At 29.3% G+C, this 20,387-nt stretch overlaps 1 protein-coding gene across 1 annotated transcript; it reads right to left on the reverse strand.

Annotated features, from left to right (window-relative positions):
- Positions 1-4,047: 4,047 nt before the first annotated feature.
- Positions 4,048-7,448, reverse strand: LOC129322544 (cytosolic sulfotransferase 12-like). Its single transcript, XM_054968849.1, has 4 exons — positions 7,113-7,448; positions 6,839-6,982; positions 6,606-6,743; positions 4,048-4,170 (listed from the first exon to the last, which is right to left on the reverse strand). The coding sequence occupies exons 1-4, from the start codon at positions 7,446-7,448 to the stop codon at positions 4,048-4,050; spliced, it is 741 nt and encodes a 246-aa protein (XP_054824824.1).
- Positions 7,449-20,387: the final 12,939 nt, after the last annotated feature.

The raw sequence follows: 20,387 nt of genomic DNA on the forward strand, positions 1-20,387 counted from the left end.
TTGCCACCTTGCAACTGACGGTACTCTATGAAAGATCCACGATCCTTGCTTACGTGGTCTATGGAGCCTGAGTCTATAATCTAAGAAGAGAAAACAATTTTCGTTAGAAAAATATTACTGGAAACATAAGAAAAATGTGAATTCATATAATTCACAAGTACATGATCACATCCACTTTGCTCAGAAAAATCCTTTACAAAATGGCCCATCTTTTGACAGGCGAAACATTTAACCTTTTTAAGGTTAATTCTCTTTTTTTGGCTCTTCTTTCCCTTCTTCTTGAAAGGTTATTTGTCCTTCTTTACTTTAAGGCCACTCTTGTACCCTTCTTTTATTGCTTCTTGCCCCTCTTGGCCTTAGAATTTGAAGGACCACCTTTCTCGACAAGGTAAGCCTGTCCAAATGACTTGTAAGCCTTTAGATGTTCAACCTCTATGTAACAGTCACACCCCCCCGAGCCCACTGTTGCGAGTGGTGGACTGGGCCGTGCCACCTCACGGCAACCACCAGCCGGCTTTCCTCCTGGTAGTTCAGGAGTTATTTCCCACACCCACTGCGCTAAGGGAGCCTTCCCAGGTTCGATCCTCCAACCTCTCTTACATAGCGAAGTTCTTAGCCACATCGTTAAAGTTAACAATGTTTTCATTATGGGTTAAGTTAACTTTCATATGCTCCCAATTGGTTGGGAGAGATCTGATTACTGTAACACACCAAATTTTTTTTTAAAATAATTTAACTTAACCATAGTTGGGTTACAGCCACCCAACACATTTTTATATCAATAATTTCAATATAAAATATTTTATAATTGGCTTCAACTCACACAATATAACATTTCAGATAAATTTTTACCTCCCACATGCCATTAGGCTAAATCACATTTGTCCATCCTTATACTCCCAACAAGTAAACTAAATCACATTTGTCCATCCTTATACTCCCAACAAGTAAAATAAGCAATTTAGTCAATTTTCAATACAAGCCAATTATTTGTCTTTATAATCATTCCATTTTAACCAATCCAAAGTAAACCAAATATTAAAATTATAGTCATCCAAATTGTACCAAAAATAAAAATAGTTTGAAAGGCATGATTATATTTATATATTCATATAATTGACAATAAATAAAAAGCCCTAATATTGGCAATATAACACATTTTAAATCATAAATCAAATACCCAAAAGAGACAGTGGATCTATGCCACTAAGCCTCTGGGACTCCTCCACGTGTCACTCGTGGCTCTTCTCCTGAAAATTTTTAACCACATAATGAGACTCAAAAGTCCCAGTAACCAAAGCCAATTTATGATAGTGTATACAAACAGTTAAGTGTGTGCTTATTAAGTGAAAATTAAAAATAATATAATTCCAACAATTATAAGAAATATTACAATACATACAAACAACCATCCTTATATCCCTCTATTAACCTCGAGCCGTAGCCCTCACTCGGTGCTAAATTACCCGGCCAAAGGTAAATTAGCCTGAGCCCTTACAAGCCATCTATTGAGCTCCAATAGAGGCGTACCACGTGGCACATAAATACAACAACAATAGCAAGTCTCCCAACACTTTCCACAATAATCAAATAAATTCATAATAATATTGCACAATTATACAATATTACAAAATTCATAATTTTTTCAATAATCACCCAATTAACATGAAATAACACTAATCTCAAATTAAAAGTATGGTTACCTTGTGGCTTTTTCAATAAAATTATTCCTTACAATTTCTCTCCCACTACAATCTTCACCAATAATACAATCTACAAATAACATATTATTTATAAATATTAGTTTCAATTTTTGAAACTAATAAATAATTCTAATAATAGAATTAAAAATATAACATAATTCCTAATCTCAATCTTAATACAAATCTAGAGTTAATACTATTAAGTAAATTTTTAACTCCTCTTTTACTCATCAATAAACATTAATAATCTAAAAATCAAATTTTAAACTAATTTCTATTATCAAAATTTTTTTTTATTTTATAAATTCGCACCTAAAATACCCAAAAATTAAAAATTAAGTCTCTAGCTTAGAATCATAATCCTATAGCCATAATAATTCATTTCTCATCCCAAATAATCATCTAAACCTCAATAAATCAACATATATTTTCAGATTTAGTCTAGAATTTGATCCATAAGCCACAAATTCAAAGATCATCAATAAATTTATACTCTAGAACATTTATTATACTACTAACAATCTCATAAACCATATTTATTCAACATAAATTTATCCCTTTTTCAGATCCTAAATTTTCTACCACCACAAAATCAGAAACTAAAGAGAAAGGATGACTAAGAAAAAATTTTAGAACACATACTTAGTCTTGAAAAGCTTGAAATCACACCCTAAATATCCTATCAAAAACTCTTACCTTAAAAATTTAGATCTTTCGCACCGGCGACCTGACTCACAGACGCTCTCTCTGATCGCACACGAAAGAAAAGAGAAATGAAGGAAAAATGAGAAGAGAACAGTGGTTTTTAAAAAAATGAATGTGGGTCCCACAAATTTTTTTTATTATTTTCCTCTTTCCTCTCTCTTCTTTCTTTTTTATTATTATTATTATTATATAAATATAATGATTACACGCGCACGGCCGAAAGTTTTCTTATTCTTCTCGTTTTGTTTGTTTGTTTTTTTTACCTTTTCTCTTTTTTTTATAATAATAATAATAATAATTTAATAATATTTTTTTTATTTTTTTAAATTTTTTAATTTTAATTTATAATTATATCCTAAGTTAGATTTAATAATCATCTCCTACTAATTTGCTTACCTCTAAATATTTTTCAAAATTTCTATTAACCCAAATTAACTATTAAAATTTAAATTGGGATGTTACAATTACAGCCTGTACTTGCTGTTCATCAGAAAGATCGTGCTCGTCTTCTTTAAGTTCACAAATCATGTTGGCCATCTCTCTAAGATGCTGCTATATAGGAGTATTTGGCTTTAGTTTATAAGTGTCAAATTTAATTGTAAGCCTTGTCAGTTTGGTAGTTGAGGTACCACCAAACTTTTCCTTTAAGGTAGCCCACATGGCTTGGGCAGTGGAGTGCTTCTTAAATTCACACATCAGATTGTCGGCCATAGCACTTAGAAGTGTTATTCATGTGATGCTATTTTTTTGTTTCCATGCCACAAATGCCTCTTGGTCTCTCCTATACTAAGCCGAGTTTCCTACCTCAGGCTTGGATATAACCATAGTTAGTGGCTCAACAGCATCTTGTTCTTTTAAAATATATGACACCTTACGGTGCCAGATATCTCAGTTATCCCTGTTTAATTTGTTGCCCTTATTCAATTTAGCGATAATATTTTTTGTTGCCATTCTTAGTTCTGAGACAAACTATCGCACATTAATAATTTTCTATATTAAACCAAGAATAAAATACTTATGAGAAACATATAATGGCTTATATTTGTATTATTGTTTATTAGAGTGATAACAACTCTATAAGGTCAACAATAAGAGGCTACATTTGTATCTCTCATCACATTGATTCTAACAAAATCACTATCATCTATAAAGAATTTTACAAATTTTTTCATAATCATCATATATGGCTCTTAAATGACTTATCAATTTAGAGCTCCCGCTCAAATAAAGTATATATAAAGCAATAAAAAAATAAAATAACATGCTTCATATATATCATAAATCATCAAGGTCTTAATACAACATAACTTAACTAAAAACAAATTCTTGAAAAACAAAAAAACGCTTGAGGTATAAACCTAAAAAGACAACTCTTAATTATGTCTTTATATTTTTCTTGTACTTTCATCCCCTTGATGGCTCTATTCCATAGAGGATTTCCTGAGTACGACTTGTTTTACTTGTTATGTTGCACAAACTCTTTCCTAAATTGTTTGAAAATTTTTCCTACAACCATAGCTTGTTTTTCTTTTGTTATGAAGCTTGAATATGCTCTTACTATTTGAGAAATTTGATATGGCTTTTTAATCCTTTGAGCTTCTCTTTTTGCTATATTTATGATCATTGAAGGTGTGAAAGGTTATTCCACATCATCATTTTCATCTTGAAGATTCTCATCACCCTCTGATTCATATTTTGGTCTCGGCAGCATGCACACCTCTTTAGGTCCTTCTGGCACATTTTTAAGATCAACATTAGGATTCTTTTCAAGATCAGAATCAAAATCTCACTTTGAAGTTCATATTCCCCCTCCTCTTCGAAGGGTTTTAAGTCAAAATCCTCACTAAGAGGATCATATTATAGTTCATCCAAATACTCAACGCTAACAGAATAATTTTGTGAGTTATCAGTGCTGTTAGAAGCCTCTTGCTTCATATTTACCTAAAAAATAAAACAAAAAATTTAGGAAATATTTTTTTATTAAACTCATAAAATGCACTAGATAACTCAAAAATAAATTCTTGTTTTGTCTCTAAAACATGTGAATTATATATCAAAATGAAGATATCAAATTTAAGAATTTTTTAAGACAAACTGTTTCCCAATCTTGTTCTACATGCGCCCACACATGCTCAAGAATGATTCTAGATTAAGAAATTCTAGAAAAACTTAAAAAAAAAGAATATTTCACTCTCGGAAGAGGCATGTGTCACCTTATCATGCTCCAATATCAACATGAGCCTGTTCGTTGTGCTCCATGTGCTGACGACTTCAGGGATGGGTCAACCACGCGCCAATTTAGTCTCCTGATAGGTCCCATGTGCCACATGTTCAAATATTTATTTATATTTTATTTTAAAAATTTAAATTAAATATATATATTTTTTATTTATTAAAATTTTTTTTGAATCTAGGTCGGGTTTTATGTACCCAACACATAGGCCCATAACCCAAAACAAAACAAAAAAACTATTTTTTTAGGTTGGGCTTGGAAGCCCAAAGTTATTTTTTTAAGGCTTCTGGACAATCATTTTTGTTGACGACATGTTGTTTTGACGTGGACATAAATGATGCATTGTTTCTATCATCTTCTACCTCTAACCGAGTCAAGTTGACCCAGTTCCTCTAGCTGGTCGAGTTTGTCAGATTTGAAACTTTCAGAGGCCATATCTCCTCCGTCCAGTCTTCATTTTATGTGTTCTTGGTGTTGTTTTCTTTGTTTTTTCGAGCTCTACACGTTTATGTAATCCTTTTGTTCAAAAAACTCAATTTTTAAACACCCATTATTTGGTTTGATTTCGGTTGTTACGTTCATCACTGTTAATTGCATGCAGAACGTGTATAGCCTTATATCGAACACTCATATCAACCAAGAAGTATATAAACATGTTTATTTTGGCAATAATAATCATAAAGACGAATAGATACAAATTCATGTGAAAACACAGTAAGAAAACAAAAAAATTGAACTTGTAGATTTGCGTGTATATGGTTAAGAAAATCATTATAGGTTCTTTAGACATAGGAAACGTAGCCCAGGAAAAACCTGGCTCTGATACTAATGTAAGAATCTGAGGAGGAAAGCATACATGTAGTGGTTGGGTTGCACATATGTATGTGGGAACAAAGCCACACTGGTCAAACTTCATTCGGATACACACAGCAAATGCACACACAAAGAGAATATGAGAAGCCAAGAAAAACAAATGAGAGCATTTTGTTCATTCACTCCGAAAAAAAAAATCGAGTGAACCGCACCTATAACCAAAGATATATGGGAATGTGCGGCAAATTCAGTTTCTCAACCGTTCCCTCTCAAAATTCAAAGATTGGAGAAAATTACGTTTGAGACCCTGAGTAAATTACACATTAAACTTAAGCATTTTTCATAATTGTGACAAGAACCTCATTCTTTAATTTGGGCTTTTATATGGGCCAAATCCACCAAGGGTGAATAACCCAACAAAGGATATGTAGTCAATTTATTAATTTTATCTAAAAATAGAATAAGTTTTCAATTTCACCCCTGTCTAAAGAAAAGATTTTAAAATTTGTATTATATTCTCTCTCATAATCAATGAGTTTATAATTTGAATAATATTAAAAAAACGTACATTAATATCCCATAGTATGCTTTATGTTGAGAACAAAAAAAAAAATCTACAGAAAGTGCTATATAATAAAGAACGGAGGGAGTATATGTTTATGTCAACGGTTGAAGAAAAGCGTCAAACACTATTTTCTCAAACATCTAGGAACCTCAGAACTCTTCATGGACACAGGAAACACAGCTCGCATATACACATCACTGTAAGTAAAATGGAAAGTAAAAATAATAAAATAAAGTAGCTCAAGCAATCACAATTGAACTGATATATACCTCTACATGTTTTGATTTTTATATTATGAAACGTCATGAAGAACAATTCCTACAGATCAATTTATTATATGAAGTCAGCTAAGATATCAAAAGCAAACATGCATACTCTGCAGAAAACCATTATTTCTTACAGCAGACTTTGCTTTTTTTAAATGGATTTAAAACTTCAAGCCATGTTTTCCTAGTTTTTCTTGTGTAATAGCATTAAGACGCTGAATCATATCAGATGTGAGAAAATTTTTTCTATTGCCAACTTCTCCGCGTCTAAAAAAAAGCTTATTTTCAATACCTATCGGCAATTTCCCCTTCTTATTCACCTCCAAATTACTCAACGTCTCAAAACTACATAGCTTCAATATATCACCAACAGCATCACCATCTTCCTCCTCCTTAGAAAAACCATGCCCTATAAACTCGGCTAGCTTCTTCAAAATCTGGACTGGTTCATCCTTTAGCTGTTCATACTTCAAAAACTTATCTTTTTTGCCCTCTCAACACTACCCTTAAAGTACCCCAACACATGATCCCAAAGTGGCCCAAAAATGCTCACTCCTTGGCAAAACTTCTCAAATGCACCATCGATCCTGTTGGACTGATCTGGTCGTAATTTGTTACCAAAGTGCCAGAGTGAGACGAACGCATCCTCAGGATTTCGACACATGAATATTATCTTGCATCTTGATTGCTTCAGCGACTGTGGCAATGAAACATACGGCAGATGAGTTGCAAAAAGCCTCGGTGATGATGGAAACGAGCTGAGATCATGAGGCTGGTTAGGTTTAAACTCCAAGAGAGGGACAAGAACATGAGGGTTGACACTTGACAGTGAAGAGAGGGTGAGGAGGAGGAATGATTGATCTTCGGGTCAAGTCTGGATTCGGGCTTGGATAATGGCTCTTGCGGTTAAGGACGGTGAAAGTGAGAGCTTTAAGCCAAGTGGTGCCACATTTTGGAAAGGTGACAAGGAAGATGTCAGAGTCACAGGCTTGGAAGTGGTTTTGGAAATTGAGAATTCCTTGCATTAGTCTCTTGGAGTGCCAAAATCCTTGGTAATTGTACGGTTGAGTTGCAAACCAATCGGGTTCGGAGGGTAATGTGGCAGTGAAGTCCGGGCATTCTTGGGATAGGTCTTCGTCGTCTATTTTCTTGGGATAGGCCATTGTACAGAGAAAACAATTGAATAATGGGTGAAGGTAGGGAAATAGCTTATGGGTTTATATAACTGAGATTCGAGGAAATTGAAACACGTGTTATATTGCATGTATTGAGAGGGTAGAGCCTCTGAGTCTGATATAACTTTTTCTAATGCTTTTTTAGTGCCACACTTTTCCAACTTTTTATAATTGGGCAGCCAACTAGCCCGTCCTTGTAGGTACGGTTCATAAGCTTGATCACTGTAATTTTTACTATTTTTTTGACACTCGGTATTTATTCAAATGATTTAGAGTTAGACCATAAGCCCTCCCTTTTAAAAAAATTAATTTTTTAAAAAAAATCAAAAAAATTTCTAAAAATATTACCTTAGCCTCTAATTACAAGACCAAATAAACCAAAATACTCTAAAATAAGCGTTAAAAAGCCAAGATTTGAGAAGTAAAAGTGGAGAAGCTTTGGATGGATATGATACACCACATCATGGTCTATCCAATAATATTACACTAATTCAATTAAATAAAATTTTATGTATCATTATTTTTAATTACTTTATTTTTATAATAAAATGTTTATTCAATTTCTTGCCTCCTCTCTTATTATTATCATTAATATTAGAATTAATTATTTTTAATGTCATTTGAATGTCATAAATTTATTGAATGAAATATAGATGATATGATACATCAAGTCCATCTAAGAATTTCTCGATAAAAGCATATAAAATATGTGAATTATCACTAGGAGTTTTTGATGCCATTTCTTAATATTTATTCTTATGCCATTTGTAATGTACCACCTTTAATTTCCAACTTTTTTTTCTTTGAATTATTATTTTTTACATAATTATAAAATACGAGATATTGAACTTTTGAAACAAAAGAATTTTATATTTTTTTATAATTTTTTAGATAAAAATATTAAAGTTACACACTTTTATTTTCAAAAATTCATAAAAATATAAAAATTTTCATTTTGTGATTTTAAAATATTAAAGTATCTTTTATTTTATATAAAAATTAGTTAGTCAAAAAGTCAAAAAAAAAAAAAACCCGAAGTTAGTAAGACTTAACATTACAAAAGATAAAAGATAACAGAGGCAGAGAATTAGATACCCCAAGCCCAGTGCGAGGTGGGGCCGAAATAAAAGACGAACAAAGCATCCATTGTCTGTCGGTGGTACAGTTTCTAGGAGAATCACATTTAAAAACCATCAAAAAAAACTTATTTACAAATAAAAATTTTTATAAAATAAATTATTATTAAAATAAAAATATAATTTATTTTTTTTCGAATACGACTTGTCATTGATCTTTATTTATGAATAATTTACTTAATTTTTAAATGTTATTCCCCCGTTGAAATAAGCTTTGGTAAATTAATCATGAAAGAGGTGAATTTATTATTTGTGGTGGCGTTGGTCTAAGCAATATTAGTCAATAAGATAATGGCAGCTCTGATTTTCCTGGCACAATTAAAAAAAGAAGGATAATCTTTAAGGAGTTATGTAGTCGATGGGATAGAGTTTGCTGCTTGTTCAATGAATAAATGAACTACAGTTTTTACTTCAAAAAGACAAGTTAAGCAGCCTACACATGATAATTATTTTATAACATGTGAAACATTTTCTGCCAGCCCAAAAAAATAAATTAATGAAGGCATAATTTAAATATTTATATTTTTATAAAAAATATTTTTAAATATTTATAAATTTATATTAAGGATATAACTTCATAAAATTAAATACTAATAACAGTGCATACAATATAAAATTATAATAAAATAAAAAGCTATCTTTTAATGGGATAATTTTTTTAATCATTTAAGTCATACAAATTGGACAAGTGAATTTTATAAGGGGGAAACTGAATTTTTTTTAAAATGATGGGAACAAGTGAAATTTTTTTATGGGAGGCACATACAATTTTTGTTTTGGGGTCTTATCATGTAAAATTTTCCTAGCTCGTAGGTCTGCCAACGTCTGCCAGCCCAGCGTAAGGCAAGATCTCAGTGAATCATGTAAATATTTGTGCTTTCCTTGGTGCGCTAAGCCAGGAATAAGGGGGTAGTAAATACTGTTGCCTTTAATCTTATAAAATATTTTTAATTAAATTATATTTTTTAAAAAATTAATTAAATATATTTAAATTTATATATCCTCCCTCCGTTTAAAAATATAAAATATTTTTTAAGAAGTTAGATATTTAAAAAATGTAAGATATTTTTAGTTTTTTGAGGTATAATTATTTTTTTAAAAGTGCCTCTTTTGATAATGACTTTATATTTATTGTAGGGTATTTAATAAAGGTAAATATAAAAAGATAAGATTAATTTAAAAGTAGGTAAGTATTTTATCAAGGTGAGATTCAATTAAAAATGCCTTATATTTTTAAACGAAGTGAGTATAATTTTTTATATTTATTCTTATTTAATATAAGGTGCATTAATTAAAATTTTTTATTAATTATACTCTTAATTAAGTTTTTTTTAAAAAAAATCTTGTTAATTGTATTTTGAAAGATAAAATATTTATATTTTAACATCTTATCTTTGAAAAATGGGAGACTGACAATTATGTCCCAGCATACTAAATTAATGATAGTAAGGTCATTGACAATTTTTTTAAGAAAGTTAATTAAAAATATCAATTTAGATAATTACAAATTCAAAATTTTTAGTTATAAATAAATAAATATATATATATATATAATATAATATAATTGTTAGATTATAACAAAAATTTTTGTTTATAATTGTTTGAACTAATATTTATAATTTATTTTGTAGAAATTTCTTTTTGGAAATCTTACTATAATTAATTCAATGTTTTGAAACCTACTGACATTCTTCTAAAAAAAAATTATATTTTCAAACGAAAGGAATACTAAATTTGGTTTTGGATGATCTAAATTTAATATTAATTTTTTTTATAACTTTTAGAAATTTTGAATCCATATTTACTTTGAATGATTCATATTTAAAACTTTTAATTTATCATTTTTTTAAAAAATATTTTTTACTGCCTAATAGGAGATTATCTTTATTTTAAATATTTTATTTACCAAAATAAAATTTTTTAAAAAAATTATAATTTTTGAACAAATGTAACTGTAATTAATTCAGTGTTTTGAAACTTCACTGTCATTCTTCTTAGAAAAATATGTTATATTTTTAAACGAAGGGAATACCGAATTTGGTTTTGGATGATTTAAATTTAAAATTAAATTTTTTTAATAATTTTTAGAAATTTTGAATTCATATTTACTTTGAATGATTCATATTTAAAATTTTTAACTTATCATTTTTTAAAAAATAATTTTTTAGTGCCCAATAGGAGATTATCTTTATTTTTAATATTTTATTTACTAAAATAAAAATTTATAAAAAAATTATAATATTAAAGTAGACAGTCCAAACTAAATCTATATTGTTTAGATGACCAAATTAATGATTAAAAGATTCATTAAATATTTAAAATAATTTTTTATAGATATATAATAAAATAAAAATTAAAAGCTTTAAATTTGAAATATTCATATTAAATTTGGACAATCTAGATCTCACAAAAAATGATGACCACCTTGGTGCACATCTCCTAATGATCACCAAAGCTGGACTCGATAAAGGGTGGATGGGTAACAAGTATGTTGTAGGTCTATCTAATGATATTCTTCTGATCCTATTTTTAAATCACTTTTAACATGTTTTATTGAAAAAAAAAAACATTAGAGCTCAAACTTATAACCAACGAAGCCATTTTTTTTTTCAGCAGTTGTATCTACAAGTGCCCCATATTTTGATTATGTCACTACTATAAAATTAATAATAGAGGATGCCTCATATAAGATGGTTATATGCATAACCATCCTATATAAGGAGGTAGAGTTGTAGGCACACCTAATGTTAGCACACATATACGATGGTTAGACAAGGAACCGTCCTGTATGTTCATAATATAGGACAATTCCAAAAGGAAATATTCTATGTGTTTTAGAAGTTCAAAACATTATTTTTCTAAAAAAACATGAACATGTACAAGATGGTTGTATGAGAGAACTGTCTTGTATGTGGCCTATATATAGGAAGGTTTAAATCCCTAATCCCCTCTTTAAGTTTCAAATTATACACACTTGAGCTTCTCTATCGTCTTCTTTCTCTGTCATCTCCCACTGTTTTCACTTGTCACCCAAAACCAAGAACCACTCAAAGCCACACAAGAACCACATGGGCATCATTGAAATTAAACCCACAACCTCATTTATTACACACTTTTCTATGTTAACTAGGATCATTAATAATGTGTTATTAGCTCAAAGTGTACATATATTGTATTGGAGTTGAAAATTTATCTAAGGCTTTGTTTGGTTGGAGGGGAGGGGAGATCTCCCTAATTTTAGGGGGGGGGAGGAGGTTTTGGAGCCTCCACCTTACCAAACAAGGGAAGGGGAGCCCCTCCCCTCCCCTCTAAACAAACAGCATTACCTAAATGTTTATACTTATACAATAGGAATATTTTGATATAAAAATGAACTTATGGAAAAACATACAAGAAAATTTGATAAAATGAATTTTAAGTGTAGAAGAAGAGTGATCAAATTAGTTTTTATAAATTTATTTTAGTTTGGGAGTAATTAAATAAAATTCAAAAGTTTTCATTGACTTTCTTAAGTTTGTTCTTTTAACCTAGATTTGGATTTGCATTTATGTGAGAATTTTGTATAATTTTATGTTCTCAAAGACTTGATATTTTAGTAAATTGTCTCTTCTAAATATGAATATAAAGTTTCACTTTAATTATATTTTATGATGTCACATTTCATTAAATTGAATTATGTATATTTTGTGATATATGTGAATGTGCATCAATTAGGCAAAGGAGGTCAACGTTCTAGGATTCCTACTTGAACCTATGTGGCATGTTTTCTCTATAATTGGGAGAAGTAGATCTAATTAAAATTTAAAGGAAGCATGTTATTAAATTGACACACTTTGGAATCATCTACAAGCCAAAAGGAGAATGCCAACAAGCAAGCCTCTTCCGTGTGACTTGGATCCACTTACATTTTTATTTTATTTTATTTTATTTAATCATCAGGAGCTAAGGAGAAAACCAATTTGCATGTGAATATAGAGAAGAATTCAGATTAAATAGTCATTTAAACACACTCATTCCATCTCTCTCATTTTCTCTCACTTGTTCTTCATTGTTCCTCATTTTTCTTCTTCTCTATTGCTCACATTTAGCACCTTTTCTTCACTTTCATCCATTAAATCCACAAAATTCTTCCACCAATTCATTCCTCTAATTGACCGCACCACATTTCTCTCATTTCCAAATAGAATTGAAGCCTTAAATAATCAAAAAGTCATAAAGCTGTACTCAGCCTTGTCAATTTCTTTAAAGAGCAAGATGATGATGGTGATTTCTAGATAAATTCTCAATGGAATCCTAAAAAAAGGTTGATGGAAGAGGAGTATTGAAGATCATTCCTAGCTAAGATCATTCTAATCATCATCTTGTTTCATTTAAATTTGTGTATTATGACTATCGTTGAATTGTTGAAGACATAATTAGATTATAATGGCTGTAATAAGACAAGATTGTTGACTTAATTTTTTCTCCTTTTGATATTGAAAATTTCAGCCACCATAAGGATTTTTCATTTAAAGTGGTTTTTAATTGGTGATGATCTTGCATTGACTCTACATGTTTGTGTTCGGTTAGTGTTTGATCTAATGCTTGAGTTACATAGTTGTATACTTAGGTTACCTAGAAGACATGGCATTAAGGGAAGGAATTTAACTAGACACTTAGCCAATTCTTAGGCTAAACTAATGAGATAGCCTAAGAGCTTGTAATTAAGTCTTAAGGAATTGAATTAGTTAAGTTAGGTATCATAAGATAGTTGTCTTAGGGAGTCACTATGCCGACTAAGGGGGAGAAGATTGTGTGAGTTGCCATATCCATTTAAAAACTAAAATTCTTCCACTAGTAATATCCTGGGTTCCTACTTGATAAGGGAATATCATTACACACACTTTAGTTTAAGTTGCAAGTTTAATTTATTAGGTAATTAGATCACAAATTCAATCAATTGTGTTAATATAATCTATTCACCTAGTTTTCTTGACTAAGAAGCTTAAGCCGCCTCTTTGTGAAAAAACCTAGGATTGACCTATATGCTGTATTTAGGTTAGTTCTAGTATTATTTTGAGGGGTAAGTGACTATCCCGATCACCTGATCAATAAATACCTCATCATTACCACTAGTTTCACCTTCCTAATAAATTGGCTTGCTACTTAAATTTTGAAAGGTTTAGGTCTACTCTCATGCGCCTCTTCTTATTCGTGTCTGCCCTAATTCTCTATAGTTCTGTCATCATCATGACCTCTTTTTGTTAACAGAACATCATAAACTTGAATTGTTCGATGAATATCAATCATCATCCCTCTCAACTCCTCTAAAAGAGCATTTCCCTGATCTCTTAGTTGTTCTTGTACTGGTTGTTCTTCTAGTATTGAGGAAAATTGCCAGTAGTCTAGATTCACCTCACCATTTCTCCCTTGCTAAGGATGGAACCAAAAGAAGAAAGAGTTCGAAAAGTAGTAATTAGAAGTAAGTAAAGTGAAACAGTTGGGTAATGAATATATATAAGTTACCAAGCACTAGTGAATAAACGCAATAAAGAAAACATAGTTATTAGATCTTGAAAATTGAGAAATTCATATACTAAGCTATAATTTCTGCCTTGATATTACTAATTAATCACCACGATTCAACAAACAATGGTAATTAGGAGGCATTAAACTCCTAAACTTACCATAACCATAAAAGGTTTTAATAATATAAAATAAAACTTTTAAAAATATTTAAGATCCCAAAATCCTTTAAAATTTATGTTTAAAATCAAAATAATACATTTTTATGCACAAAGGAGGCAATTAGATGTATAAAATCATAACACAAAAGAAAATAGGGATAAAAAGGTCATTTTTGCCCACACAAGTACATATGTCGCTACTTGTGTGTTATATGCCACTGCATCTGGCATAGAGAGCCAAACTCTGGCTCTATACCATACACTATGGCATGTTGACATGTGCTGTAGCGCACATGACATAATTTGTTGTCATGATTGCTTGCAAAAAGAAAACTTTCAACATGCATAATTTCCACATGTGAAGTTTGATTTGATTTATTTAAGCACCAACATGTATCTTATTTCAAAATTTAACTAGTGACACAAGTTTTACTTCAATCCAATATTTTCAAATTGGACATTGAATGCAAAATGATCACTTTATGTCATTTTCTAGCAACTAGCGCCCCAAACCATAAACTAACATCATTAGCCACAACCAAGTCCTCAACCACATCTAATAGACCAATATATGCCTAATTAAACAATATACCAACAATCATACAAGTTAAATGAAATTTGACCATTTAGACTTCTTGATTAAACACTTATCATATGCATGATCATACTATTCATCTAAACCTCTACATCTACCTTTGACTGAATCCGTAAGCTATACTGTACCAACCTTAAATCAATTGATCTGAGCTCACCTTCTATGGGAAAACTACCTAGCCAAAGGTATTTTATCCCCGTTTTGGACTAAAAATTGCCTTATTACACATATATCATACCCTTTTAGGTATTAAGGAGCATGTAATCATGTTGTGATTGCTCAAATGTCCTATGGTAATAATCCATCACATGTTGTTGCACTAAATGTCCCATAGTACCAGCCCAACCAAATGGACTTTAACACTACTCTACCTAGGGTGAACTCCCACCCTTACTATCATGCTCATGGTTTTCACATTTAATGAAATTAACTTAGTCATATTCATATTTTACAATATAATTTAGTTGCAAACATAATTAATAAATAAATATATCATTTCTCAAAATCATTTCCTTTTCTCGCTTTATAAGTTCTAAATCATACAAAACATAATAACATATATAATTGCACAATTCTACTTGTAAACAGTTAAATAAAGCTAATAAATAGTATAAATTATTCGGTCACTTCAACCTTTTAGATACATAAGGGTTACCCGTAGTGCTTAACGTTCTCTTCACTATCAACTGCTCAAAATACTTGTAAGCCATGTTAATCTAGAAGATTAAACCATTCTATATCAATTCCAAATTGAACATACTTTCCTAAATAACAAAATTAAACTAACCTAAACTTCTAATTAAGGAAAATTTTATGTCCAAACCACCCTCCACAACTTCTACTAACCCCATTAACATCCATATAGGGTTTTTCCAACTTACAAACATTCCAATTAAGGCTAAAACTAAACCAAAGCCACAAAACTCCACTAGCAACTACCAAACTAGTTACAAATCCTTAATTTAAATTTTAATAGCCCTTTACAAACATTTGGGCCCAACAACACCTTACTATCACAAAATTAAATTTCTCTATATCTCAAACCAAAAAAAAATGGGGTAAAATAGGAGAAGAAAGAGATATAAGCTTACTCGGTAGACGTGATGACTTTATGTTTTCATGTATGTTGAGGTGTTTCATTGGTCAATTGGAGAGTGTCATCTAGTGATTTTTTTGTTAATTGTATAGTTTTTAATGTTTATTTTGGTGTTAGTTAGCTTGTCTTCTAAATATTGTGTTTTGATTTATTTTAGAGTAATTTCTATTGTTAATTCAAGTCATTTTAATTTTAGAAAACTTTACAAAAGCTTGGAAGATGTGGAAGAAAAAAATATAATGACTTTAATGAAGAAATTGGACTTTAATGATCATCGGTTATAGCATGTTAGTGCTATAATGCAAATTTTGAACCAAAAATTGAGCTTGTTACAATAGGTGTTGTAGTGAATTTCACACCAAAATGCGCAATTTCAATTTTTCTATATGATAATGTTGGTAATTATGCCTTAGGGCCAATCATTATATTATACACATTGTTATTTGATAAATTTTCCTTTTGTTATCATAACAATTGCATGTTCAATATGATAACTGCATTCTTGGACAAACTATAATGATTGTCCTAAATGTTCCTGGTCAGTCATCTATGAGGGATCATAGATGAAACAAGACTAATATGATTTCGATTAATTATAGAGATACATAGGCACTTGAAAGAGTACAAGGTACTGGATCAACCTGCTATGAGAAAGCTACATGGTACAATTCATAAGCTTGTCTTATATGTAACTATATCATTAAGCCCTTTGACCTGAGATCATCATGGATTCTTACATGATGACCACTGAACTTTAACTTAGTCAAAAGTCACCTTTGATCGGGTGATCATAAAGGCTATGATTAAGTTTAGTGATATTCATACAGAGGAATGTGAGTGGTTAAGATGAAATTTATCCCTCACATTAAGTGAGAGATATTACTGGGCCCTCAATGAGTAAGATTGAAAAAATGTATGGCCATACTGCAATTACTCTTGTATCAACTAAAGCATGATATTTTTTAGATCTATATTTTTAATAATTAAGCTTTATCAATATATAATATAATCTTGTCATATTAATTTTATTTTTTGGATTACTATTATTTGATGATTAATATTTATCATAATTCTTTCTGTTTGTATTCTCCATGGTTTTACTTGTTTTAAGAAGTCATTTCCTAAGATTATTTTACATTGATTATCATTATTATCTATTACCCAAAATTTTACAGTTATTACATCTCTATTATTTATTCTTATAGATGAAATTATCCTATTCCCTTCATTAGTTATTTCTAAGTTATTATTTGTTAGGTTTAATTGTATTATACTCTTTCCTTTTCTTGGGTTTACTAAAGTCATTACTTCAATCCAATTTGCTTCTTGTTTTACTTCTATTAATATATAATTATCATTTTATGTTAGTGTTTTAGGTCTTAATGATTCTAAATTTGAGGTTATAGGTCTTTCACTTCTTGATCTTAACAATAATCTTTCTTCTCTAGATATTTCTCTTATTGGACCTGTATTAGTATAGGGTCTTGGTTCAAAACTAAATCTTCTTCTAGTAGTAGGTTGATTTATACTAATATTTAATATAGGTGTACTTATTCTTAATGATCTTTGTCCAATATTATCATTAGTTATTAACCTTCTTGAATTATTTTCATTTTCATAATATCCTATAGTATTATCAAATTCTAACCTTAATTGTTTAGGTGTTGTTATTCTAGTCGGATCTAATTCTATTTTTTGTAATACAAGCATAAAATGTTTGTCAATTATTAATTTTCTTTTATTTCTTTTATAAATTTTATGTTCATTTGTAAATACTAGTCCTATCATAACAATTATACTTATTATTTTTTGATCCTGGTAATAATTTTATACCTCCTAGTTTATGATATATTAATAATATTTTATTCATATTTTCATCAGCTCTTAAAATACAAAAGTCAGTATTTATTATAAATTTTAGTTTTTGATATATTAAATTTTCAGTTAATATTCCTAAAATACTATCTTTAACACCACTTATTATTCTTCCATCAGTTATTAATAATTCTATTAGTGAGTTTCTTCCTTTTAAAAATAAGCTTTTACTAATAATTGTACTCTAGCAATATATATTTCTGTTACTTCATCTTTAAATGGTAATCTATTAATTTCAGTATCTATTAAAGCTTTACTTATTAAAGGTATTCTCAATACTCCTTTTGTTAATGTTGATTCTATAGGGTGTTTCTTTTCTAAAACTACACATGCATATTTTTCTTGTTTTTTAGATTTTACAAGTTTTCCTACTTTATTCGTAAAACTTTCATTTTTTAATTCTTCAGGTTTTAAATTTAATTTTAAATCTCTTATCTTTTCATATTGTTTTGGTTAAAAGTCATTCTTTTTTGAATTATTTCTTCTTCTGCACTTACAACTTCTTCATATTCATTATATTCATTTTGATTACTACTCTCAGGTTCATCTTCTAATCTATTCATCATATATATATATATAACTCTTTTCTTCTTTTGATTCAGTTTCAGTTTTACTAATTATTTTTAATTTATAAATTTCTATATTTGAACTATTTAATTTATTTTTTATTTCAGATAATTCTTCATCATATCCTATAGGTTCTAAATTTTCTTTATATGCTTCTTCTATTATTTTCATAATTTTTCTATCTTTCTTACTTGGATAGTTAGGTGATATATGTTTTAATTCTCCACAATTATAACATTTATATTTCTTAGGTTTTTTATTATAATTTATATTTCTTTTCCCTTTTCTTTTAAAGAATTTTCTTAGTTTATATTTACTATGTTTTTTATAATATTTTTCTTTTGGATATTTTTTAAATTTTATTTTTAATATTCTTTTCTTTCTTTTTATTTCATATTTTTGTAGTTTATATCTCCATTTATGTCCTTTCATTACTTCTCCACATCTTAGAATTGCTTTATTAGTTTTACAATATTTCATATTTTTCCATGCAATTTTAGATTTATCAGCTATATATTTTCTTAAAAATAATTCTCTTCTTCCCATAATATCTACTTTATTTAATACATTTATTGGACCTTATCTTATGTCATCTATTATGTCTTCTCCTTCTGAAGTTATTTGATAAGTATTATAATAATCATCTAATATTGTATCTGATAATAATTTTGATAGTTTTCGATAAAATAAATCTAAATAAAATCTTTGTTCTTTTAATTCTCCTAATCTTACTTCATAATAATATTTTTTATATTCACATATAAAAGCATTTAAATATTTTGGTTCTAATGAATATAATTCTATCTCATGTAATATTTTTATAGCATCTTTTTCTTTACTTATTTCTTTTATATCTCTTGTTATTCCTACAAATTCATTTAGTAATGCTTTTTGGTATTTTTCTATTATCATTGCATAATATTCTTTTCTATTTCCATAACTTTTTTCTAGTTTTCTAAAAAATTTTCTGAATTCATGGGATTTACTCTTCCACCAATTTTGTACATTTTCTAAAAATGTTGCTTCTATAGTTTGTATATTTACATTTTTTTCTACTAATGTTATTAATGTTGCTTTTCCCCATTCTTTTATTATTTTACTATTATCCAAATTACAATCTAAATCTAACCATATTCCTAAATTTGATATTTGTTTACTTTCATGTTGTGCTAATGATGTTGGTATAAATTCATTATTTTTTGGTATATCAAATGTAGCTTGAAAAGGTATATTATTACAATATGTTTTATTTGGTTTTATAAAATCTGTTTCATAATTTGATAAGTGTTCATCTTGTTCTAACATTCTTGTATCTCTTTGTTCTTATGATATTCTACTTGATTCTACATTCCCATTATTGCTACAGGATTTGACCGATACTAATTCAGGTCATAGCAGAATATGAAAGGTTTCCAATCCTCTTTCATACTGAGATTAACAAACCGGCAGTCTCTTAAGCCTGGCTATAGGCCTTTCACAGAATCACTTCCCTCAGACCAGCATAGCACAGCCTTCCTTCATTTCGTACTAAAGGCATAACCATAACAATACATAACCAATAATTTTCCTTACAGGATCATTGCAAAAATCTAAAATTTTTGTTAAGTACTAGATAATAATTCCCCCTTAACCCCTAAAAAAAATTACTCAGCCATGCCTGTTAATCTTCAATACTTGCAAAGGTTAAAATAATTGAAACAAAATACTTTTTTTGATAGTAAGGAATCAGGATTACAAGAGAGAGGCAAAGAACTCAAGTGCTCAAGAGAAAGCTCTAAGGTTCTCATGTCGTGCCTCAGAGATTATATGGCTTTATATAGAGTTGGCATTACAATCCTGGTTACAAGTTTTACTCAACCATAGTTAACTAAAAATAAAACTAGTGAGCGATAATGACTTAATAATTACAGCTTTACTTCGAAGCCAAGATAATCTTTTGTCTTTGTCAACCATCCTCTTGTCTTATCATCTTCTTTCGGCTACTTTCATCGA

The sequence above is a fragment of the Prosopis cineraria genome, unplaced genomic scaffold (assembly GCF_029017545.1).
Source record: "Prosopis cineraria cultivar Desert tree isolate PC_DT_omini unplaced genomic scaffold, ASM2901754v1 PC10, whole genome shotgun sequence".
Lineage (NCBI taxonomy): Eukaryota > Viridiplantae > Streptophyta > Magnoliopsida > Fabales > Fabaceae > Prosopis > Prosopis cineraria.